The sequence below is a fragment of the Chroicocephalus ridibundus genome, chromosome 19 (genome assembly GCF_963924245.1).
Source record: "Chroicocephalus ridibundus chromosome 19, bChrRid1.1, whole genome shotgun sequence".
NCBI lineage: Eukaryota > Metazoa > Chordata > Aves > Charadriiformes > Laridae > Chroicocephalus > Chroicocephalus ridibundus.
The window spans coordinates 4570211-4595196 of NC_086302.1; the positions used below are offsets into that span (position 1 = coordinate 4570211).

A 24986-nucleotide genomic window follows, 5' to 3' on the forward strand; every position below is an offset into this window, starting at 1 on the left:
AGATGCTGCTGGGTGACGATGCTCCTCCGATCCCGCAGGTGAGGAGTCCCAGCACTCGGGGTGCACGTGTACGGCTGCCCTCCTCCACAGCGCAGAGCCCACGGGCCACCCTTGGGGCCACCAGGGACTCGGTGGCTGGTGTCAGAGTGATGTCTGGAAAAACCACCTGGCGAATTGAAGCAGACGCAGAGCAACAGCCTTCCAAGATCAGCATAGGTGACATTGCTTTTCCCCTGCCAACTAGCGAGAAAATGAGCCATTACAACCTCCCTGCAGTGGTAGCTCACTCCTACAAAGGCACTTGGAAGGAGGTGGCCTCGGCACTGGCTGCGCTAACTCCATACCCCATACAGCATTTACAGTCCATGGGCTTCTATTCCAAGGAAGCTCAGCCTGTCCTGGGTGTCTCTGGCTTCAAAGAGCCGCAAAACCTGGGGGAATATCAGCAACATGAAGACTATCACTATTGCCCACCAGAAGCCCACCAACCAGGCGAGAGGACACCGTGTCCCCACAGGTCACACCCTTCACATCTTGACGAAGAATTCTTTGGGATTTATTTCCTTTCCGAAGCAGGGACGGGAGGACACTGCCCTGAAACACTAATTTCCTTATCCCTCCCTTTCCCCAGAACGACTTGATTTCCCCCCTCCCCTGCACGTCTGATACCTGGCAGGTATTTTTATACTCCCATATTTGTTATTTACTCCAGTTCTCATTTTCTATTTTACAGCCTGGCCACCTGGTCTGAGCCTTTTTAATCTGTATGCAGCGTGCACGGCTGGTGCAGCCCATGGGAGACCGGTATTTAAAAATGTGTGCTAATATACAACAGCTTGAGGCACAAAAACATAAATGCTTTTTTTAACTCCCTCTTTTGGGCCGGCCACAGTGTGAGTCGCTCACACAGACACACGTACTGGGAGAGGGACAAAGCATCAACCTGTAAAAGGTTTTTAGGAGCCTTGAAGAGGATCTGTTGAGCCTGGACAAGGATCCAAGGAAGATTTTTCTTGTTCCCTTGTGCGGATTAGGCATTGCCCTACCTACACACTGAAGGTAGGAAAAGGGAAGACTAATGTCCCCTGAAATGTAATTGGATCTATGGATCCAAGCAGGACATTTGTCATTCCATGGGATCTCTTAGATAACAGACGGAGAATGATGGGACAGTGAGTCTGGGCTGGTACCACCCAGAGACACCAGGTAAAGAAGAGCATTTTCCTGTTTCGTAGGGCTTCAGCACATAAAATCTGTTTTGTACAGACCCAGGAAAAACTGAAAGGCAGCCGAGGAGGGCACTTCTCATATGCCACAAGTCAGACAGGAGATCTCTATTCCCCAGACTTAAACTGGCAAAATGTCAACAGTTTGGTGTAGACCATCCCAGGCTCCCGTATAAATACAGTGGAGTGAGTGATTCATCTGCGCGACGGTAGGAGTGACCTGTTTCTCAGGTTGGGACAGGTGAACTCCAGCCTGAAGGTGACTCAAAAGTTATTCAGGGCTACACGGAGCCCTCTCCGTATTTCAGTGTTTACAGGAAACATGGCAAAGTACGCAGCCGAAAGAAGGCAACCGACCAAGGTGCATTTGGCCTTACAGGGGAATATTGGTACTTGGGGGGAAAAATGGATTATTTCTTTCTTAAATAGAGCAACAACCCTGCCTTTCAGGGGGAAAAAATAACCTGCAAAATAGGACTGTGACACCAGCATATCTGCAAAGTGCAGATTCTTCTTTTATGGCTTTAGCTTATGACTTTCCCGTGATCGTTTAAAATCTGAACTCATATTTCTTGTCTGGATACTAACGATCTGACACGGGAACTCCCACCCTGGAAACGTGAACTGCACAGTGTCTCTGTTTTTCTGTATTGGTTAATGTCTGGATAGGGAAAAGGGTAATTCTATAATTTGGCAAAGCAATGCATAGCAAAGCGCTTCAACAACTTTTATTCCTCTCTACAGGGAATAGAAATATATTTAGCTGCCGGAACATCTGCCCCATTAACCTTAGATTTTCTTTTCTTTTTCTTTTCTTTTTTTTCCCTACGCGCTATTGACCTCTTTGAAAGAGGTTTAAATTCCGCTTACCTTGAAAGTCCCTGGGGAGGGACTTTACCTGCCAGGCACCAGGATCCGTGCAAAACACGAGGCATTTATCCCGATCGATAACCTGGCAGCTTCGGATCACTGCAGGAAAAGGCTGGTAACATCTGGGTAGTGCCAATAAAATACCCTGGAACGTGTGTATTAATCTCAATACAATTGCCCAAAGGGCATCTGCTGACCTACTTTACCCTCCAGTGTAAGTTACCGCACAGTTGACAAATGATTTTAACAGAGCCTTAGTGGTCACCTGAGGATGGCCAATATATAGCGCCATAAGCTGGAATTTTCATTGCGGCACATAGTTTAAATGACTTTTAACTCTTTGGAAATGCTTCTTTTTCCCTATAATGGAAATATTTACGTTATCCCATCCAAATGCTCGAAGGTGTCTTTATTTCTCTTGGCCTGGCTCATAATGGCCTAGTTCAAAAGCATTAAAGTTTAAGGGAAATGAGCTTGGCACCAAGGGAAGGAGGAAAATATTTTGGGTTTTTTTTTTTTCCTCTGTAAGATGGATCTGTTTGCCTTAGGAAGGTGCTCGTTCCGTAATGGCGCAGGCTTCTCGCTTACCCTGTGCAGGGGAGCGTCTCCGCAGCAGGTTCAGGGTCTCTCTACATCACTTCAGTAGCGCAGGAAAATAATCAGGAGGGGTTGAAGGTTTGATCCGATGAGTTCATCAAGGATTTCACAGTGTCAGAGAGAATCCAATCTAAAGACAGAATCATCGGACAGTGACTTACCGATTTGTCTGCAGTTCTAGTTAGCCTGAACTGCATTTTTTATTGACAAGTCAACTCTTTTTCTGAAACTTATTCTTAGATGTTTTCCACTTGGGATCTTATTTCTGAAGCCATCTAAAATAGGATGTTGCTCCACATTCACAACAGCAAATTCATTGCATTCTTGTGGGCCTTATCTCACTGACGTAGGGGAAAATGGAATACAGTCGTTCTGATGATGCCAAGTTTAATGAAAAAAACCAACTTGTGCAGCCTGATACATTAGCCACAGGGTGTTACAAGAAAGTAACAAACTAGAACTGTTTCTGCTCTTTCCTCCATGCACCTTATGCTGTGTTTCTCTTGTTTTCATCTTGTTTTATATTTTCTCTGATGCAGAAGAGGTGGGATTGTTGAGACGTAGACCTTTACCATAATTAAGCAAGATTCTCCCTCTTGTGAAAGCTCATTCCTACCCAATTCTGGTTTAAGAGACACAGAACGGATTGTTATTGATGTGAATAGCTTCCCCCCCTGCTTTTTTTTTTTTTTTAAAAAAAAAAAAAAAACAAAAAAACTGGTAATTCTGGCTGAGGTGGTGGTAGGTTTTATGTTGTGCGGATGTCTCTCTTTCTCCTGCCAGCGAAGAATTGCCATTTGAATTCTCGGTGAGGCTTCTGTGCATCCCTGAATGCGAGTCTTAATTCAGATAATTAATATCTCGTATGTATGAATGTGGAGTTAAAAGAAAATCAGTCAAACCTGCAGATCGGTGCATGATGATGCTTCTCAATTCAGAGGTTTGGGGGCTAAATATGCTATTTGCTGTATTCTGAATTTGGCTGTCGCTGCATTTGAACCGCTTCACAGGGAGAAGGTAGCTGCCTTCTCTGCATCTGCCATTCACTCCTCACTGGTAAAAAGATGAGGGGGCTTAACAGACCCTTACTGTGCAGGTTTAGCACATGAAAATTATCACGTGAAAACTGCCCGCACAGCACAAACTCAATGAAACCAGGGCAAAACCCACTACTAGTTTATCTGTTCTTGTTCCTCGCAGCCTGTAAACCGCTTCCCTGGCAGCACAAGGTGGTCAATAGATGCCGATGGGATCGTCTGGAAGAGAAGGACAATGGCTGCTCCAAAGAGTCATGCCTTAAATATGTCTTTCTACACCTTTATCGCCCAGTTCACACATTAGTTTTCTCACACCATGTATAGGTTGGTACTCCAGGCTGCAGCTGGAGGGAACTTACTCTGTTGGCTGAAGTCATTTGGGCTATATATCCTCCCTCTCTAGGTGACATTGCCATGGTTGCCATACAATTTAGCCTTTCAAGTGTCTTAGAATACCTCCTACCAACCCCAGTAATCCATCAGCACACGGTCTAATCTAACAAGCAATCATGCTTTTCACTCCCTGTTCCTTAAGTAACGCAAGGCAGCAGCACACTCTCCTAGGCTAAAAGCAAGCTACTACCTATGCTGGCAAACTGCAACCCACTTTCACATAGCAGATAACGAAGTTCCTAATTATCTAGGCTTCTCAGGAGCCTCGTGTCCTCTGCTTGTATTTCTAAAACCGTAAAATAATCAATATCAGACAGATCTCTTCTGTCCTGAGTCATTACAGGCCATCAGGGATTGTTTCGCTCATTCTCACTGCGTGTAGATGAGCCCCGCTTCGCCAAAGTTTAGGGCGGCTGTTTGCATAATGTATCAGCCGGTTTAAATGTATGGATTTCCCTGTATCTGATCACAAAATGACGGTTGCTGCAGTGGGCCTGACAGCCCACGCACATCTAAGCCTTTAAACAGACGTTAGACATTGCTTCTTGCAGATGAGGAAAAGCAGCCTTGGGGCTGTACGGAGAGGGAAGATGCCTCAGAAGCTTTGTCCTCCCCAAAAACGTGTCACGCGTGGGTAAGAGCCCGGGGTGGGAGCAGCCAGTGTCCCACTCAGCGTGAGCCCTGCGGTCCCAGCGGGCGGCTCGGCAGCTCCGAAGATGAGGCCTCGGAAAGCCAAGCTACAAATGAGGCTCCACGCCACAGTAGAAGCGTCAGAAATCTTGTAACTGCGCGCCGAAAAGACGGCACCTTGTTCTGTCAACTGTCGGGCTTGTTCTTGCGGAGGTAAAGGATTCCGTCCTTTTTAAAGCTGGCAATTTCACCAGGTTTTGTTGTCACTATCTATACTTTGTAGTAGCTATCAACAAAGCTTAGGCATGTGGTTTACATGCTGAGGCTGCCCTGTTTTAAGGATGCATTTAAATGTACTATCCCTTTCCACTTCAATGAAACAAAACTGGGATGTTGGGTTGGTTGTCTTTTCTTCTTTTTTTTTTTTTTTTTTTTTTTACCCTAAACTAACTCTGTTAACTCCGAAGCTGTCTGCCAGCAATACAGAGACTTTCTTCCATCTGCCTGCTCCATCCTTTCATGGCCGCGATGCCTAAAAATCACAGGTTTGAGTGGTTCTGAGAGTCAGAGAGGGCTTTCTGGCTAAAAACTTGAGCGCTATTCCAGCAGGAGAGACATCCCAGCCACTCCGGCAGCCAGAATGGGAGCATTTTCTACAGTGAGAGGTGGGGGGAGAAAAAAATCAAGCTTCCTCTAAAAGACAGGCTGGAGGCTTGAGCATAATTATCTTGCCAAACTCTTTTGCCTCGAGTATTATCTATCACTCTGTAGTTTTCTTCCTCACAGAAAGGTAGATATTAAATCCTATTTTTCTTATGGCCATAAAAAAAGTAATTTTCTCCAAATTATTTCTTGCAGTCCTGCTAAAAATAAGAATCATAATGCAGTAGGACCCCCATCTTTCCAGTAATTACACTCTGCCTCCTAACTCCTTCAACACCAATTTCTCAATTTATTTGGCTTATGTCTGGAAATGCAGTCATACACAGAGACTGGGCTCTCAGTCTTATTATTACACAGACTAAATGGCTTTAAAAATTTAATTAAACATTTACCTTGAAGACAATGCTTTGTCTTCTTTAAGAAGAATGATATCTTAATTTAACCTAATTTAGAAAACCTTTAATTTCTAAGCATTTACCTTCAAGACAATGTTATGCTAAACACAAAGCAAAACAAAAAGATTTCTTAATTTAACTTAATTAAAAGATAAGCCTTCAACTTTTCTATCACTGCTGTAGAAAACGAGGAGCTAGGCATAGCCTTTCGGTTTGTTCAGAACTGTCTATTTTATTATCCCTTTGGTTTGTTCTCAGCTGTAGATTTTATTATCCTCCTTGATGCCCCCAAATCCTCTCAGAAAGCAGAGCTACCTAACCTTTTTGGTCCTGGGGCCGTCCGTAAGAAGATCAAGGGACCACCACTGCAACAGCGGAGGTTTTCGGTTTGTTGGGGCTTTTTGTTTGTTGGTTGGTTTGTTTTTCTTATAAGGCTGAGAGAAAATGCAGCCTGCTGCTTGAGGTCTCCCCAGGGACCAGGAGATGGGAGGAGGGGTGAAGGATTATTTCCATTCAGTTGGAGGCCAAGGCAGGGTGTGAGGTGTTGGGATGATGGAAGCCCATGGAGCGATGGCCTCTTGCTGGCCCCTGGGGGACCACTGATAAATGCGCAAGGCAGGGCAGCAGTAAAAGCCCTCCCAAATGCATCGATGCTCCAAATAATGGAGCTGGCAGCTGGCTTTTAGGCTTTTCCCCCTTCCAAGCTGCCCTGCGAAGGCGTGCAAAGCAGCAAAACTAAACCATCCTTTGTAAGGAGCTCCCCTGGGCTCCAAGGAGCTTGCAGAGCATCTGCTGTGCTCAGTGAGGCTCCAGCGTGACCTGCCAAAACGGAGCGGCCAAATCTATTCCCCTCTCCCTGGTGGGGCAGCTCCAGGGCCAGGAAGGGAGAGCAGATGTGTGGAGGGCTCGGAGATCCTCGAGCAGATGCTCCGGAGGAAACCCAACCCCACGTGGCGGCTGGGAGATGGTGCCCGCATCTCCATCTCCCTCTGCCTGCAAAACCAGGGGGGGACGGTTCAGAGGACGCATTTCAAAAAAACAAATAATCAAGATGCAAATTCGCCTCCGAGGGTGGTTGCCTTCAAGGTCCACCGGGCAGCCACCAGACAGCTAAAAGCACAAGGCTTGCTTTTGAGTTTTATTTTGACTCGATGAAAACCTGCAGTGGGTGTAAGGAAGGGTAAGGCGGGACGATGGCCAGCCTTGGGCACAGCCGGATCAATAGTGGCTCCCGAGCCCGGCTCCTCTGCTGCCTGCTTTGTACCACTTATAGCACTTTTCACAGGAAAACGACAACACGACTGATTCTCAGCTGTACAGTCCAAAATGTGGGGCCTGGCAATGTTCAGACCCTGCAACAGGAGCAGGTATTTCTTTCCTGTGGTGTTCAGTTATTTACGACGAAGGAGCTCACTGAGCACAGGAAGACGCAAACAGCAGATGATTCCTTTCCTCGCAGCTCCAGCTCCTTTCCAGCCTACAAAATGTTCTCTTTTAGCTCTTCCAAGTTTAGTCACAGCAATGCTTCGGTGGCGGCAGTTCACCCTTTCCTGTGAGCCTCTTCCTGCTGTCACTCTTTGCCCTCACAGCACCCAGAAACCAGCTCTGATCACCTCCTCCGCCTATCCAGCCCCATTTCTGAGCAGTTTCAGATGCCTTTGGTTTTGGGTGGTGCCCCTTTTTTCCTCTTTTGTTGCTAATTCTGTAGATTTTTGGTTGTTTTTTTTTTTTAACGTTTATGAGTAGAAACACTTTGGTTCCTCATCTTCACCTCTGCTATGGCATTACCTCACAGGGTGACTGTCATATTTGGTTCGTTCTTGTACGGTACATGGAAGGTTAAGGTATGTGATGAGATTAAGTATTTGGGATTCCGATGTGTTTCAGTTGACTTCGGGCTTGTAAAACCCAGGAAGGACAGTTTTATGTGCAGGAAGGTGGTTCCCAAACCATCTCCGGCCTTCCTCTGAGGCCCCAGCTCCTGGTCAGGGATGAGCCACCACAACCGGCCTCCGGGACATGGTCCTTCCTGGGGGTTTTGACCCCACAGCACATGCCAGCTCTCAAGGGGCAGGCTATGGGGGCTGCGTGGTTAAATCCAACCCCTCAAGAGTCCTCACAGTAGCTGAGGTTAAGCAAAGCAACAACCACCCCACCATCCACCGACAAGCCCTCACAACACTCTGAACCCACTTGCTCCCACAGCCCCTATTTAAAGGAGCGGGGCCCCCCCGTCCGCCAATCGCAGCGGGGATGGGGCATGCCTCGCAGCCAATGGAAGGCCGGCTGGAGGAAAGGGGCGGGGCGAAGCACTCCCCCGGCTCGAGACGGGCAAGTGTGGTAAACAAGCGGGCGGCTCTCCCGGTTTTCCTGGCGTTTGGAAGAGCCAACGGGCGCGGCCCGGCTCCACCAGTTAGCCAATAGCGAGCGAGGGCGGAGCGCGTCCCGAGGGCTGATTGGCTGGCGCGGCGCCTCGAGTGACCGTTGGCAGGAGGAGGGGCGGGGCGAGGGGCGGGGCTGGCGGCGCTGTCGCAGTGAGCGGCAGCGGCGGGCGGTGCGGGCAGCGCATCCCGGCGGGTCCCCTTCGGCGGGGAGGAGCGGTGGTGAAAAGCAGAGGCCTCTAAGTAGCTTGGTGCAGTTAGGTACTTCCCTCCTGGATGCTCGGATGGGCAGGAGAGAGGAGCCGCTCCCTGGAGAGCCCGGCAGGCAGGCAGCCTCTTCCTCCTCGTGATTTAACGGGGGCTTTGCGAGCGCTGACAGCAGCGAGGGGCTCTCGCTTGTGAGGTGCGCAGGCAGGACTGAGAAGATTTGTGTCACTGTAGGACCCAGAGTGGCTTGGATTTGTCAGAGGGGTGAGTAAACAGGGCTGGGGGTAGGCAAGCGTCCGCTGAACGGGTGCGACGGCGTGTCTGGGAGGCAGCGCCGAGCCTGCCCGAAGGAATAGGGGTGATTTGGGGCTCGTAGGTAGGTCTTTAAAAACGCCTGGTGCTTTTTGAAAGTGGTTCTGCGTGCTTTCTTCGTGGTCTGAAAGTTGAGCTCTGTCTCTTCCAGCGCACGTAAGGTGTGAGGGGAATGAATAACTCTTAACAGCGAAGTAGCGATTTGGAAGAAAGGGTGAATTCGCCGCGATCCGTTTAGCAAAAACAAAATTCGTAGATTTTTTTCCTCAAGAAACTTAGCCCTAGCCGAGCTTTCCGCTTGGCTTGTTTGCAGCCCCGTCGCCTCCAGCCCTCTGCGGGCGCAGGCAGCCCCTGGCAGCCTGGTGAGGAGCGGAGCAGCCCCGTCCCTTCCACCCTGCGCTCTGTCCCTGGGCACCCTGCGCCTCCCGGAGCCTCCTCTCGGCCCCAGGGCTGCCCCGCCAGAAGAGCCCGGAGCTGTAGGGGATGGTGTCGAGCTGGGAGCTGCTCGCAGGGCAGAGAGTTGATGGCAAGTCCGGATAGAGGGAAACGACCTAGTGTGGCTGGAGGGAGGGGGAACGGCTGGGGAGGCGGCAGACACTCCGGGACAAAGGCTTACAATGCCGGCTGCATTCGTCTTGGTATTGAATGAAGGCGTTCTTATCTCCCCCGCCTCGCAGGAATGCTGCAGCATGAACCCACCGCCTAGAGAGAAGGGATCGCACCTCCTCGGTGCCGCTCCCTGAGCCAGCCCGACAGCATCCGTCCGGTGGGGAGCCAGCCCCGGGGGACCGTCGTCGGGAGCAGCCCAGCCAAGCCCTGCCGCTCCGCCGCACGGCTCCGGCGGGATGCGCTCGCCGCCGCCTTCATGCCGGAACGGGGGACACTGAACGGCCGCTCCGCGCCCTGCGAGCCACACGGGCAAGGACCCCGGGCAGCGGCGGGGCCCCGCGGCTCAGCCCGCTCCGGAGCCATCCACGTGTCACCCGCCGGCGGTGCCCGCTGAAGGCGTCCGCTCCAGCCGGTGCTGCGGGGGGGCACCCCTGAGCCTTTCGCTGCAGAAGCCAGGCGGTACTCCCCGGGGGTGGCGGCGGAGCCCGCCCGGCCGCCGCGATCCGGTGCCCCATGGTGGTGCTGCGGAAGCTGCCGGGCATGCCGGGCTGGCCGGCGGCGCTGGGGCTGCGGCTGCCGCAGAAGTTCCTGTTCCTGCTCTTCCTCTCGGGCCTGCTCACGCTGTGCTTCGGGGCCCTCTTCCTCCTGCCCGATTCCTCCCGCTTCAAGCGCCTCTTCTTGCCCCGCCGGGCCACCGCCTCCGCCGCCTCCTCCTCTTCTTCCTCCGCCTCCTCCTCCTCCGCCTCCTCATCTTCCACCCGCGACACCGACCTGCCCCGCAGCCCCCCCGCCGCCGCCGAGCCCCGCCACGCTAGCCCCGCCGCCCCCCGCCGCCTCCGGGAGAAGCTCCGCACCGCCGCCCGCATGGCCGGCCCTCCGGCGCACACCGCGCCGGGCTCCCGGCAGCAGGTGCAGGGCGGCGAAGGGCGAGCCGAGCCCGCCACCGGGGCTCCCTCCGCCCGGGAGACGCGAGCTCCGTTCCGCTTCGACTACCAGCGGTTCTGCCGGAGCCTCCGACACCCGGTGCGGGGCAGGCGGCCCAGCGAGGACCCCGAGACCCGTGCCCGCAGGATGAAGATTAAAGAGGTGAGGAGCCCCCGCGCCTCACGGCCGTGTTCCCCCCCCTTAGCTCTCAGCATCCCCTCACAGCTGTGTCCCCCCTCAGTCACTCCTCACTGTCCCTTCAAGGCCATGTCCCCCCTCAGTGTGCCTTCGGTGTCCCCTCACAGCCGTGTCCCCCCTCAGTCAGACCTCACCATCCCCTCATGGCCGTGTCACCCCTCAGTCAGACCTCACCATCCCCTCATGGCCGTGTCACCCCCCCAGTCAGCCCTCACTGTTCTGTCACGGCCATGTGCCCCCTCAGTCAGCCCTCACCATCCCCTCACAGCTGTGTTCCCCCTCAGTCAGCCCTCACCATCCCCTCACGGCCGTGTCCCCCCTCAGTCAGACCTCACCATCCCCTCACAGCTGTGTTCCCCCTCAGTCAGCCCTCACTGTTCCCTCATGGCCATGTTCCCCCTCAGTCAGCCTTTGCCATCCCCTTAAAGCGGTGTCCCCCCTGAGTCAGACCTCACCATCCCCTCACGGCCATGTTCCCCCTCAGTCAGCCCTCACCGTCCCCTCACGGCCATGTTCCCCCTCAGTCAGCCCTCACCGTCCCCTCACGGCCATGTTCCCCCTCAGTCAGCCCTCACCGTCCCCTCACGGCCATGTTCCCCCTCAGTCAGCCCTCACCGTCCCCTCACGGCCATGTTCCCCCTCAGTCAGCCCTCACCGTCCCCTCACAACCTCGTCCTCTCCTCGTTGCCCCCACTCTCCTCACACACCCCTCACTTCCCCAGCCTTGCCCCCATTTCCCACACAGGCCCCTCGTGCCCCTTTCTCCCTCCTTTTCCCAAGGGAGGGGACAGAAATTGGGGGGTGTCCCTTTCCGTGGGGGTGTCCTGCAGCGTGGCCCCGCGCCTGCCAAGTGTCGGCGGGCGCACACGGCTGTCGGCGCCTGCACACACCTCCTCTCACCGGAGAGGAAACGCTAGGGCAGCCTGACAGGGTGTGACTGGAAATGAAAGAGCTGAAATTAGGCAAAGGGAAATTTCAGTCTGGTTATTAGGGGAAAAAAACAAAACTTGCTTGGCGGGAGGTGCCTGCCTTTGTGCAGGAGGCTGCCTCCCGGGGTATGGCTGTAAACCTGGCCGCTTTGCACAAAAGCTGCTGGATGATGAAACTTGCGCTGGTCCGTGGGGATGGAGGGGCGGCCGGGACGTGGCCCTGCGGGCGTCGGGGAGGAGGCGTGAGGCTGCCTGTCCCTGTAAATCGTGTTGTCGCTCCGGGTGGAGCTGTCTGGGGACTTGTTACCTGCTAACAGCGACCTGAAGCTGCCCTCGCATAGACCCCGCCGAGCCTGGGTAACCTCCTCGCGGGGTTACAGGGGCGGAACGGGGCAAAATTTGGCCTGTTGCCTCCAGTTCCTGCATAAAAGCCTGGCAGCCTCGCGAATGTTGCAGAGCAATCTGTGACCTAGTTAACCGAGAGCTATAGATTCCGGTGTAGTATCCGATTGTGTTTGTCGTATCTTTTGCTATGATGGATAACCAACTTGGAGCGAATTTTGGTCTAGCAAGAGGTGCCAACAAGTAAAATGCAGGGATTTAATTAAGCAGAGTATAAATTTGCGGGGTTGGTTCTCTCACAGAAGTGAAGGCATTCAGCAACGATGCTGCCCCAAGTTGAACGGAGAATGAAGTCAAAGAATAACACGCTGAGGGCTTTCATCTGCTGTAACCTGTGTTTTAAAAACAGGTTTTTTAAACCTCCCCTCCTGATATCTCTGTCAGTCATTAAAACAAAGGCTGCACCGCTGGTAACATTCCAACTTCTTTGCCAGGCAACCAGACACAGCACACCCAGGGGTGCTGGGTTTCTTTAGGATCCCCGGTGTGGTTGAGCCATCCTTTCGTTCTGCATCTCGGCTGCAGGGGGTTCAGAATATTCCAGTACCCAGCCCTCTCGTGTGCTTGGGAGTTGCGGAGCGTGTGCTTGAAAACGCCACAGGCTCCCGCTTTTCAAGGTATGCTAGGATAGCCCCACAGCCCTGAATAACCCAGCTTCCACTCCGTACAAACAAATCAAATTGGAAAACAAATTTATGAAAGCTAGTGGAATTCAGTCCTTTATTTGTAGTTAATTATTTTTTAAATATGAGATTATTGCAAGTTGTATGGATTCAGCCCCATCTGTTTATAACAGCCATAATCAGTGCCGTGTAGCAGAGTTAGATTTTTTTCAAGGATGAGAATCCATAAATACTAGTTTTATGCTGACGGCTAATTACTTTTCAAACAGAGCCCTTATTCCTTAAAAGTGCCTGCACTTCTATTTATTCAGAAAGAGAGAGAGAAACAAATATGGTGCTGAGATATGAGACTGAATGTGCAAAACAAGGGATGGTGGTGCAGCCTGTGGAAGAGATAAGGTGTGTCCTTTTTTTGCGAATCAAAAGGACATGAAGAAAACAAATCGAGAGAGGTTAGAAGACAAACACTGCAGAGAAAGAAACAGATGGGTGAGAAAATTTGCAAGGCAGAAATAAGTCAAGTCATGATACAGCATTTGGGTTAGCAAATACTCTTCACATGATGTGAGAGACGCCAGCAGGGGTTTGCTGGCCGTTTTAAGGTGGTGTGTGCAGTAGCAGCAAGTAGCTTTTCTCTCCTTTTTATTCCAGGCTTTAAGCTCTGTAATTTGTTAAATGTGTTCCAAGCTGTCCTGGGACTTAAAGTTTTGGTTGTTTTTTTTTTCTCCCCTTAGGCCGTTCTTACAGGTCAGCACCTCTATAACAGGGAGGATGGGTATGGGTGAGACTTGTTGATTTTATTTTTTTTCCCCCATCTGCCAAAGCCTAGATGAAAGCCAGGAGAAGGAACGGGTGCATGATCAAAGACTAGGGCTGGTGCCCAACCTAGAGACTTGGAACCTTCTATTTTTCCGTAGGACCCTTCAGTCTGAGCGGAAGGTTTGAGCGAGTGTCTGCTCTTTCCCACCCAGCCTCTAAGCCACTTGATGCTTCAGCCAAAGAAGAGGGTGTGTCATTAATTTCTTGACTGTTATATGTGGAAAGCGTCGACTAATGTAGCCCTGCTAGACATTTTCTGCTTAAAAGACAGTGTTGTCCTGAGTGTGAAACCCACCACTGTGGTGTCTCCCACTTTACTGGTGTTTGGGAAAGCTCTGAGCCGCGCTAGGGGCACTGGAGCTGTTTGCAGATTTAAGGATTCTGGCTCGACTTGCATGCTTTGAGTGCCGCGTTTCCTAGTAGTGCTGAAAGGGGAAGAGGTGGATTAGCAAGTTGAAATGGCATGTAGAAGTCTGTTAAAAGAAATAAGCGCTGCAGTGAGCTGAGCTGATGTGTGTATGCAGGTATGCTGCTTTGCACTGGGGGGTAACTTGGCAGAGTGGCAGGCTTCTTAGGTTCAACTTACCTTTCTAAAGACCAGCCCGGAGTCAATAAGCAGTTGTTTTCCTGAGAAGGAAAAAAAGAGAGCACCTGCGCTGCACAGACTGCTTGCTGCAAAAGGTCATCGGTCATCTGGAGGATTGCCTAGGATATACTGCTGTGCGTTACTGTGGGCAGCTGAGGATTGGGGGCACTCTGACCTTTTAAAGAAAACTGCAATAAAACCAAGTAACAATCTCCCCATGCTACAGGTTGGGAAATTTAAAAGGGCCTGGGATTATTCATCTCTTAAACTGACCTCTGAAAAACGTATTAGTTCTGCAATTGATCAGTCATGCATGGTTTCAGGGAATAACTAATTTTTTTACATGTGCCAAATACTAATCGCTAATGTTGAAAAAAAAAAAAAAAGTGGTTGTAGTCGGAAAGTGACTGTAGAAATGCCACAGTGGGATTCCATATTTATTCACTCTCAACAATTTCCAGATCAAATTGGCTCAGTGCAAAGTCAAAATGATTTCCCCTCCAACTGCCGATACTGCAAACTCAGCCTCAGATCTGGGGAAATCAGACCGTGTGGTTTCTGCCTTTTGCATCATAACCAGTAATAAAGATTTTGCTGTTGGAGCTGAGCTGACAGTTTTGCTGATGATGGATGAAGCAAAACAGACTGCTTCTTGCTGTACTGTTGCTGTGTTGGCTTCATGGGTCTTATAGGTAGGGGAGTGGTGGGGAGAGAGAACAGCATTCCTCTAAAGTATTTTTATACCAACCCTACTAATGCCATCCAGTGCTTAAGGACAAGCACTGTAACCAGCTGGACCAGAAAGTGTCCATCAAGGCAATTAAGCTAGTGAGTTACTTGCAGTCATGAGATGTGAGAAAAATATGAACAGTGGAAGAGATTTACTGGTTTTTCTTTTCCTCTTTGGGTGCAAAAGGCAAGTTTCTATGCCTAATGTCTGAGAATACCTCATACCTTAACCTGACGGTGTCCTTTGTCCCGTTCAAATAAGGGAATATGTCAAATTCAGGCAGGCTTTTAGTCCTCTGCTGGGATTGTACCCTTGGGTTTGACACATGCATTCATTTCCTCTGGATTAGTAATACTGAAGCCTATTTATTTTACAGTGCAGTTCTCTTCATCCTGGCTTTCCTTCCTGTCTCCACCTTCATTTGCCTCACCTTTCTGTCTGCTGTCCTCTTTTAACACAGCTCTAAAGATGTATTTGCTTTCGAAAATCAGACCCCAGGGGGAAGAAGGCCGTCAGAGTCCGTGCACACAGTTGTACACTGCATCACTCTGCAGATTAGCAGGCACCTATTAAGGTAGATCAGTCTTTTAAACACAAATATCTTGACAGTTTGTCACTAAAAGATAATTGTGAAGAAACAGAAATGTTATCAGGAGCTCAGTTTTTGTGGAGGGTTACTTGTTGGTTGCCGAGTTCCCTTTGTGTGGTTTTGACAGTCCTGACCGCGATGAGAAAGCGGGTGTTTTGGGGAAGTGCTGCTCATTTTCCTTCTGAATTTGTGCCGCAGCCCTGACCCCTGGTGGGAGAAGTGTCTGGTCGTTCCATCTCGCACACCTTCCTGGAGGCGAGCAGCGGTTATTCTCGGGGGATTTTACAGGGGTGCATAAGCACCTGGAGCTGGATTGTGATCACCAATTAATATAAAGCAGGGCTGAAAACAGTTCTCAGTTTGAGTTACAATTGCCCTGTTGGCACAATGCTGTGAATCACATTTACTGGTCGTCCCTGAGCCATCTCATTTCTGAAACCAGCAGTAAAAAGGTTTCAGACATCTTCCGTTCCCTACGCTGTGCAACTTCTATTCTTCCATTTGGAATAAATGCCTTTTCTTTGTGCAATTTGGGGATGAACAGTACTACAAGCAAATAATCTAATCTGTCAGTGGTTTCAGTACATGAGTTGCACCACGCGCAGTTCTAGATGGAATTGCAGCTCCCTGTGCACATCTTTCACTGAGACCCGTGGAAAACATCTAATCCTTTGTGCTGGTCAGAGGTAAATCCAGTGACTTCCATCAGACTTACTTTGGACACTGAGGGTAAAGAAAACTGTTCTCAGTAAAATACTTATTATGATGGACTATCTGATGATCTCAAACCAGTCAGGTATACTGTGATCGGATCATAATTCTTTCTCTGGGGTAGAAATACCTTTGCAACGAGAGAATTTCTCTGCAGTTTGAAGCGCTGGCTGGCTCCAGGCTTGCTGTAATTTTCCTTTGCTCCATGTTCCTTCTCATGCATTTATTTACTGAACCTGTGAAAAAGGATACTATACTGTAGATACCACAAATGGTGCATACAGTGTGGCTTTTTTGCTTCACTAGGCTCTGGTGGATTCACGCAAACAAAATTTAGACCTAACCTGTCTCAGCCTCTTTCGGCTGTAGGGTATACAGTTAATTGACTAAAAATATACTTGTTCTGTTGGCATAATGCATGAGTATAGAAAATGCTTCACATGCCGTGACCTGTGCTACAGTGCTGCTTGCCTTAGAGATGCCAATGACACCTTAGTGCACGCTATTACTGATATTACTGGAGCTGAGGGCATTCTGAAGTATGGTGCAGTTTGAAAACATTTGTTCTTACCTGCAAAATCTAGCACTGAAAGCACTTGTTCCACAACAACTAAATTTCGTGTGAGACTGGTTTATAAACTGCCACTTAAAGACAATGCACTATTCGCACAACAGAAAAACTGTTGGCGTGTGTACCTCTCCGGGCAGATTACAGATAACGACTGAATGCAAGTGCTGGACATGGGGAAATGAGTTTCCAGGACACACAGCAGCCTGTTGTGCAGGACCTACACCTTGCTGAATTACTTCAGTAAATACGCATAAGCTCTTTGAAAAGCCTCGAATGTAAAGAGAAGGGCTGGTACCAGAGGTGTGCTGAGCTCCTGTCACCCCCCGGTTCTGCCATCAGTCTGTGGAATGAGTATATGCAGTTGTGCAAATATTTACTAAAAAGCAGTCACCTAGGTTAAGATTCCATCTTTCCAGACAAAACATTTATAGACTCCTGATTAACTTCTTAATCAACAATTAAATCTGCCCCTTAATGGGAGAAGGATTTTTGTGTCGTGTTCTTTCCTTTGGATCTGTATGCAAGGCTTTACCAGATGATGTTAATCAATCGTGTTTGTTTTACTCTTAGTCTATTATTGTTTAGATTGTTTATCATTTTGTTTTGATGTTTTCAAATATGTTTTTCAGTATTTAAAACAATTCAGTTTTTAGGTAGGAGGCTGGGGGGGAGGAGAATGTATCTTAGATCAGTCTGTCATTTAGTTCTGAATATAAAACTGACATGACGCTGTCAAAAGGAGAAAGCAGGAAAGAGTATTCACTTCATGGGTGGGAAGAGGAAATCTTGTGCTTGGAGCATTCTAATTTTTAAACTTAGGAAAGAGACTAAATTTACATTCCCCAAAAAAGTACTTTTCACTGAGCACTATGAATGGATTTGGCATGAGGAGTGAACACACTCCCATGATTTCTGTCTTTACTGTGTATCCCCTTGGTGCTTCAGTTCATCATATGACACAATATTTTGGAAGGGCTCCAGAGAAGCTGTCATGGGCAGTGGTGTCAGTGATCCGTGCGTAATGCGAGTGTGTTGTGCATGATGGACCCAAACCACTGTAGGAAAGAGAGCACAGTGGGAACATTGAAGGACTGGATAATAAACATCCTCTATTTATGGGCCAGGGGTGTTACTCATTTGTACTCTTACTAAAGAGGGCAGAGCATCTACTGTTAATTAGAACAGGACACTTGGTCCTGGATTCTGTTCCTGATGGCAGATTCATCATGTCACTGTATGGATTCAATATGCATCTCTGTAAAATGGGCACAATTGTTTTTATCCCTGATCCGGCAAGCTAATATGCAGTCAAACTGGTCCCTCTTGGGCGATTCAGCATTCCCTGGGAGGACACTGGAGCGTAAGTAATGGCTAGAGATTGCACTAAACTGAAGCGACTTCAGTGTTTCTCTTTTGCATCTACTTATCTTGACAGCAAAGATGCAGAATTCCTTGTGTGTGTGTGTATCTATCTGCTGCGTACTAGAATCAAAGGAGAGATCTCGATGGCCTTTGAAAAGGGAAAGTGTGCTCTTAAGACTTACTTCTTCCCTTAGCAGAAAGGTAACAGAGCCTGGCTTTCTAGGAATTGGAGTCCTGCATGCAGAAACCCACACCCATCCTTAGATCCTCCTCATGCAGTTTGTGGCTTTCCCCATCCCTCTGTTTGTGGTCTCTTTTGTGTTATCTGCCCCTGCCCAGTGGTGTCTGTCGCCCTTCCCAGCGTCCCCCCTCAGCTGTGTGGGCCAGGGGTAAGGATCCAGCTCCAGGTGCGTGGTACCCACGGCTGCCCGCTGCTCAGCGAGCTGTGGTTGAACAGAGCAGGAGCTGGTGCAGCTCCCCTACCTTTAGCAGGGCACTCTGTGGGTCTCTCCTCCACTCCGCTGGCAATTTACACTGAACTTCAGTTTCTTTGTGACCTTTACCCTCTGTCAAACCCGATTGAAGTTTTCCAGCTCAGAAGTTACTGGGGAGGATGGGCAGACAACAGCCGAGCAGAAAACAGTTCTCAGGCTTATTTGAGCTAATTGTTCTGATGGTTGTGATTGAATGGGAGCCAGGAACTCATTAGTTCTAATCTGTCCTCCAACACTTCTATTGCATGGCCATAGAGCTGTTGTTTTTTTGGTTTTTTGTTTTTTTTCTCTCTCTCTTAGTTTGTTAGTGAGTGGAACGATATCCTAAGAGTAAGGCTGCAAAAAATAATAAATGCAAGAGATTTAGAAATTCTACAGCATCTCATCGTGCCAACAGCACTTGCACAGGGTGATGATATACAGTGAAGCTGTATGTTCGGTGCATCCTAGAGAATGTCTCTTCCCTAAGAGCTGGTACTCACTTCAGAGAAGTCGGTGACAGAACTCCCACTGACTTATGGAGCAAGATGGCTCTGAACACTGTCTGTACGGAGAATTGGAACCATGTTAGTAACATCCGAGCAAACCGTGTTTAAAACGGGGTTCTTGCTCTAATTGTGTTAACATGATTTCCCTGGACAGTAAAGAAAGTGCATAACCATGTACTTTGCAAAGTAACAAAAGATAATTATAATGTAATCACATTTCATCCATCCTGAAACCCTTCTGCTGTCAGGGTTAGCCAGCACAGCTCACAAATAAAATGCTTCCAGTGGAAATGTGGATGCTTCTGGCTCCTCTTCCCTCTGAGCCTCCATTTTCCTCTGGAATTATCTAGGAAGGACACATATTTATGTTGGTAGTTCAGCATTGTGCTATATCAACCCAAACAAATCCTTGGATGATTTCTGGTGCTGTTTTGGCTTTCTTGAAGATCTTCGTCCGATACTGATACCATATTAGGATTCCTCAGTCCTGAAACATCATAGTTGTATTTGATTATCTTATCCACCAGACATTTGTTCTGTGTGTCAGTGAGCCCTCTAACAACCAGAACATTGTCGCTGCTGGGTGTGGATCTGCCCACTCTCATCAGTGGCTGCACAGTAGAATAATTCCAAAGATTGATTTTTGAAAGGCAGCTCCTTGGCTGCTGTAGGATAAAGCAGTAGACAGCTGTCTTCTGGTTCTCAAAGACCTAAAGAAATAAGATTTTGAGTTGAATATTAGGTTGAAATTCGGTAAGTGAAACAGAGTGGAAGCTTGTTCTTTAGGTCCTGAAAGGAAGCGTGGCCAGAGCAGTACCATGGGAGCCACTTCTACACTGGCAGGGCCATGGAGTCTGTGACCTAGGAGGTGCCTTCTGTCTCCTAATTTTGATGAATCTCTATGTTTCTTTTCTTTAGTTTATTACCCAGATCTCCTAACTTTCCATTTCTTCCTTTATTCTTTCAGCAGTTCATTAATCATTGTTGGATGATGATTGTCCAGTGCGGTGCTGGAATGATGCCCGGGCCAAGCCCTGATCCCTCTCGTGATGGGAGGTCAGGCTAAATGAGAGCGAGTCCCCTTCGCCCTGCCAGCTGAATTCTAACCTTGTTGTAACATCCACTACACCAACTTCATTTTTATTAAAGATCCAGCGTTTGCAACCTGATTTGTATGATTTATTGTTGACTGAGGGACTCTTGGAAGAGTTTATCAGCCTCTGGCTAATAAATTTGCTACAGTGATCCAAGAATTTCTTATAACACTTTTGTAAGGTGACAACTCTGACATGAGGCTCTAGGAAGGCTGTGAGCAAGTTTCTTGTGTCTGTTATTAGCTATTACCTTTGATAAATTATTGGGCTAATCTCTGCTGACTACTTAATGCTTGAGAATTGCTCTGTTCCTCTCTTCAGAAGTTCAAATCACAAGTAACTCTTGAACAAGGAGAGGACAGCAATGCTCCAATCTGTCCCTCCGAGCAAGGACTACAAAGACAGATGGGCAGCAGGTGAACCAGCAAGAAATCATTAAACTAAACTCATCCTCCCAGATCTCTCCTGTTAAGCCATCCAAGTGTGAGACAAAGCACGAGGTGTGCTGGCAGTTCTCGACTTCCCTCTTTTCTCCTCTTCCAGCATTTGGACTGAGACAAAGACAGTTTCCAAACAGATGTTTCTTCTGCTCCCTAAGTCTGTTCTCACGGTGCAAAACAGGAGCGATGCAGGGTAACTCTTGGCCTGTATTTACTTTTTTTTCTTTCTTTACTTCCTTCAGTTACCCCATCTGCTTATGACTGCTTTTTGGGCCCTTGAGCTATCCATGTGTCAAAAGCAATTCACGCTTTGCCGGTGCTGGGAGGAAAGAAGCAGATCAGATGCATAGTCCTGAAATGGAAAGAGTGACACGTGTATATTGAGTCGCTGAGTGAACCTGTGACCGTGCTAAGTTTTTCTTCCAATGTGAAAGGACTCTTTTTGCATCTTACAGTGTGGGTCCTATTCAGAGCTGTGATTCCCTTTTCCAGATTTAAGGGCCTAACAGAGGCCTATTCAACCTGTTCAGGTTGTCTCTAGCCAAGATTGTACCTTGAGCCGTGGTGTGAATCAGTTCAGTTTATTCACCTGGCTCCTTATGCTGACTTAGCAGCTCCAAGTCGCTCCTGTTCCAAAGCATTTCGCTGTGTCCCAGGCTGAGAAATCTTCCCAAAAGGTGATGTGGCCGATTGTGAGGATGGTCTTCACTTTTCATATCTGAAAATGCTTTGGAAACCTTTTTTTGGTTGAATTAGAGCTCCTCAGCTGTCCAACTTGGGCTGCTGGCTTCAGAGCCTTACGCAGAACCCCAACCTTCTGGCGCATCATAATTTCCATAACCGTGCTTCATGGTGGCTGTCGGGATATTTCTGCTCTGGGTGAGGAAGACTTTATTTACTTGCCTCAGACGGCTCTGTGGCAGATTTACACACAGAGACTATGGCCCCTGTTTAGTCTTTCACTTCTACACCCACAGAGTGTTCCTGCCGTGATCCCACATCCAAGGCTCAGGAGTACAAAGCCTCATATCTTCTCTGTTTTGTTTCTTTTCATAATTGATCTGTTTGATGTCTGTCCCACAGGCTGTCAAACAGGTAGGCCTAATAGGTTCTAAAGACATTTTTTCTTTTCTTTTTATTATTTTCCTTGAAAAAGAAAAGAAAAATGTCCCCACACTTTTTTTTTTTCCTTGCAGTCTGCCCATTTTTGGTTAGTTATCGCTACAGCTTCTTTTAGAGCATCCCCCTGGGCTCTGGCTCTCCAGAAATTAGAATCCTGTGCAGATGGTATCTTTAGGGGAAGAGAAAATTACTTACCTTGTCATAATGCAGGTCTGGAAAAGCAGTCTTGCTCAGTGTTTGTTTTTCCACCCACCTTCCCTTTGAACGTGGGGATATTATGGTGAGGAGCTGATGGATTCTGGCCTGGGTGTTTAACTGATCGTTGTATGGAATGTTGGTCACTTTTAAGGAGAATTTGTCATCTGTGTGTAATTAGGGATTTATGAAGACCGTGTGCTGTACATGCTTGAAGGGACGTAGTTGAAATGTAGGAGCCCTCAAGGCAGCCCATAGGTATGTCAACGGTGCCCAAAATCTTAAGAGCTAGGGGAATTTCCTGCATGATTTATGCTGCAGGCACAAAACTCAGGAGGGGGACTCTGCGGTGACATTTGAAGAAGCACAATTACTAGATAAGTAATTTTTGTCGGCTTTCTTTCCTCAAAGCATGCTGGAATAAAATAGTGGTCGCTAAGACAAGCCATTACCAGAGTGTCCAACCTAGAGTTAAAAGGACTTGAAAAATCCAAATAATAGTGTCATGCAAAGTGTATTGCCTGCTTCCTGGGTCCACCTGCTCTCCTTTGTGCATGCAACCCCTGCCAGGAGCCCTAGAAAAAGTTGTTGTGTGTTTGACAGACATCTCCTAATATGCAACTTTATTAGCAAAAGTAATCTTGTGAAGTGAACCATTACATTAGAGTGTAAAGGTAATGATTTGTGACATCGCAGTAGTGTCGAGGAGAATATTTGCTTGATATGCCTCTTTGTGCGTGAAAGTCTGTGTATATGTCTTAAGATATGTGGCACCTTTTCACTTCCAAAGTGCAGCACATACAATGATTCCTGAAACTAGCATCATGGTAAAGCATAGCACTGAGATGTCTTCATAGGTATATTTTAATACTTCTAAATATCTAGTATTCTACTGTTAGAATATTATTATCTAGTATTCTAATATTTTACAAAAAGAGATTGGTTTTCTATCTTCCATTGTTACTGGAACACATTCTGATATCTTCCACCTTTGAAAGCACTTTTTAATGCTGCAGATATATACTCACAACTTAAATTTCCATTTAAGAAATCTGTTTTGGGTGGGAAATCTGCATGGAAATAGTAAACCAGAGCTAAGTTCAAATTCTACACAGTATCAAAAAAAAACCCAACACAATGTTTTATAATGACCTTAAATTTCTTTCCTGATTTCCTCATAGTTAACGGATGTTGCTCAAAGAGCTACTTCTGCCTTCATTCTGTAGTAGTAATTCCTATGGTTTTAAGCTCATCTTGCTTGAAGTGTCCTCTCTACAATTTTTAATCTTCCTTTACATCTCTGTGTCACTTTCTGTATGTTTGCTGGCACAACATCTTCACTTCCATCTGCATCACACAAGCTATAGTTAGATTTGCTCTTCAACGCTGACCCCAGTTTTTTTGCAGCATGCCGAGTTACCTTTTGAGTATCCATCTATGGAAGAAATCATCCCTCAAATTTAATAGGGTCAGTTCTTCTGGCTAAGAATGCCAGGTGCAAACTGGACATCATGGGTTACCTTTTCGTGCAAGTTCTCTAAATCTCATGACAGCAAGTGCCTGAATAGCAGTTAGAGGTAACAAGCTTAGGACCAGAAGCATCTCCATCGTTTTTATTGCTGGCCTTGTACAGCGTCGGCTTCGGTCGTGCTCTGGAATATCATATGTTTGATCAGTTATAGAGGCTCGGAGGAAATACAAAGCTGACAGCATTAGGGTGAGCAAGAACACAAATAGCTTTTATTTCTGTGAGAATTTTCCACAAGCTTTGATTCTGGGAAGCGAAGGAGATGAGACTACAGCTTTTCTCGTCTCTCTACTAAATCACCCTGTGCTTTGGTCTAGACTTGCAAATTTGTTCTCAAAACCATTGTCGTCCTCTTACAGTCTAGCATCTCATTAGGAAACTAACTGCAAAATCAACTGCTCTTGCTGACATGTTTCCTGATTTAGATGCAGCTGGATCCAGCTGGGTCTTAATGCCTGAGAATAGTCCTATCGAAGGATTCTTATTTTTTTTTCTTCCCCTCTTGACACAGTTAAATCTAGTTGCATTAGGAATTTAATTAGGAGTTAGTTTAATTGTGTTTTGAGCTGTTCTTTCTCCCATTCAGCTTTCCTAGCAGGGGCTGTGAGTCAGGAAGACTCTTGAGTTCTATTTCTGTCCTTGTCACTAACACTAACGACCTTGGACTACTCTCTGCTGTTTTTTTTTTTCTGTTCCCCCAGTGCAAATCAGGCTTCTAGTCTTGCCTTTTTCCTGATTGTGGTGGGGAGAGAGTGCTTACCTCTGCAGATCTGAGCTGAATAGCTCTCCCTTACTCAGCTGGCCCCTCTGTCTGGGAACAACAAGCAAAAGTTGAAACTTTTTTTTTATTACAACTTGCTGGAAGGTGCCTTGTGGCTGTGTGATGGAAGATGATTTCTTGTAACTTCATAAAGAATTCCTCCATTGCTTCCAGTGATGGAGATCAGTTCTCTGAGCAATGGTTTGCTGTGTCTTTGGCTGTTGTGCAAGAGAGGGTGAGCTGTGATAGTAACTGATGTAATAAAAAACCACCCATGCGAGTTTGAAAACAAGCTGCCAAGACTTTGCCAGAAAAATCTGAAGCAAAGCCCCACTCACCCGTTGCTTGAATTACTGTTATATTTACTTCTAGATAAAGTGACACGTAGCAAGTAATTCACAGTATCTATCTACCATCTAACACTAAACAATCAGCTGATGTATTTACAGTCGGTAGGCTGACAAGGTTTGAAATTTTGTTTTAGAATCCGTTATAAAGAGGCAGAGCACAATGGAGGAGTTATGTACTCGGCTTGGTGCTTTGGGTGTGGAAACATGAGCCTTTATCTTGTGTTTAAGGAAAAATTGAGTAGAGCGGTGTCAAAGGCACCTGTCAAAGAGCTGAGGCTTTCCTGAGCTTTGGGCATCATTCCAAAGGGTGAATTTACAGAAATTTGCTTTTGAGGAAGTGGGTTTGTGACAGGAGTCAGTCCTTGGTTATCTGGGAGGCTCATCAACCTCCTGCCCTGGTTGTACGTCTAATCCCGGTGTTCGCTTGCACGGATCACCTCGTTGGCTAAGGGGTGCGTTACTGTCTTGATGCGGCTGCAGCAGAATAATTTCTGCTCTCCTGAGTCGGGGACCTTGCCCTGGTACTGGCACTTTTCCCTGCCATAGGAATTCATGGACAACACCAAGAGCGTGTAGACAGGCGATAAGTTTTGACCCTGAATCTGCCATTGCCATCTTGTGCAAAATGATTCTGGGTCTGCAAGGTCACTGGGCGAAAGAATATTGAGCAGGAATTCACCAAGCGAACTCAGTCCCACGCCGTTTAATATAATTTGGTTGTTTCTCTTTATTATGCCTAGTGCTCTTGGAA

At 47.7% G+C, this 24986-nt stretch overlaps 1 protein-coding gene across 1 annotated transcript in view; it reads left to right on the forward strand.

Moving 5' to 3' along the window:
• Window positions 1–8328: 8328 nt before the first annotated feature.
• Window positions 8329–24986, forward strand: part of MAN1C1 (mannosidase alpha class 1C member 1) — a 68532-nt gene continuing 51874 nt past the window's right edge. The window contains exons 1-2 of the mRNA XM_063355707.1: window positions 8329–8663; window positions 9389–10406. Coding sequence (XP_063211777.1) covers window positions 9834–10406 — 573 coding nt within the window. The 5' untranslated portion in view covers window positions 8329–8663; window positions 9389–9833. The remainder of the gene's footprint in view (window positions 8664–9388; window positions 10407–24986) is intronic.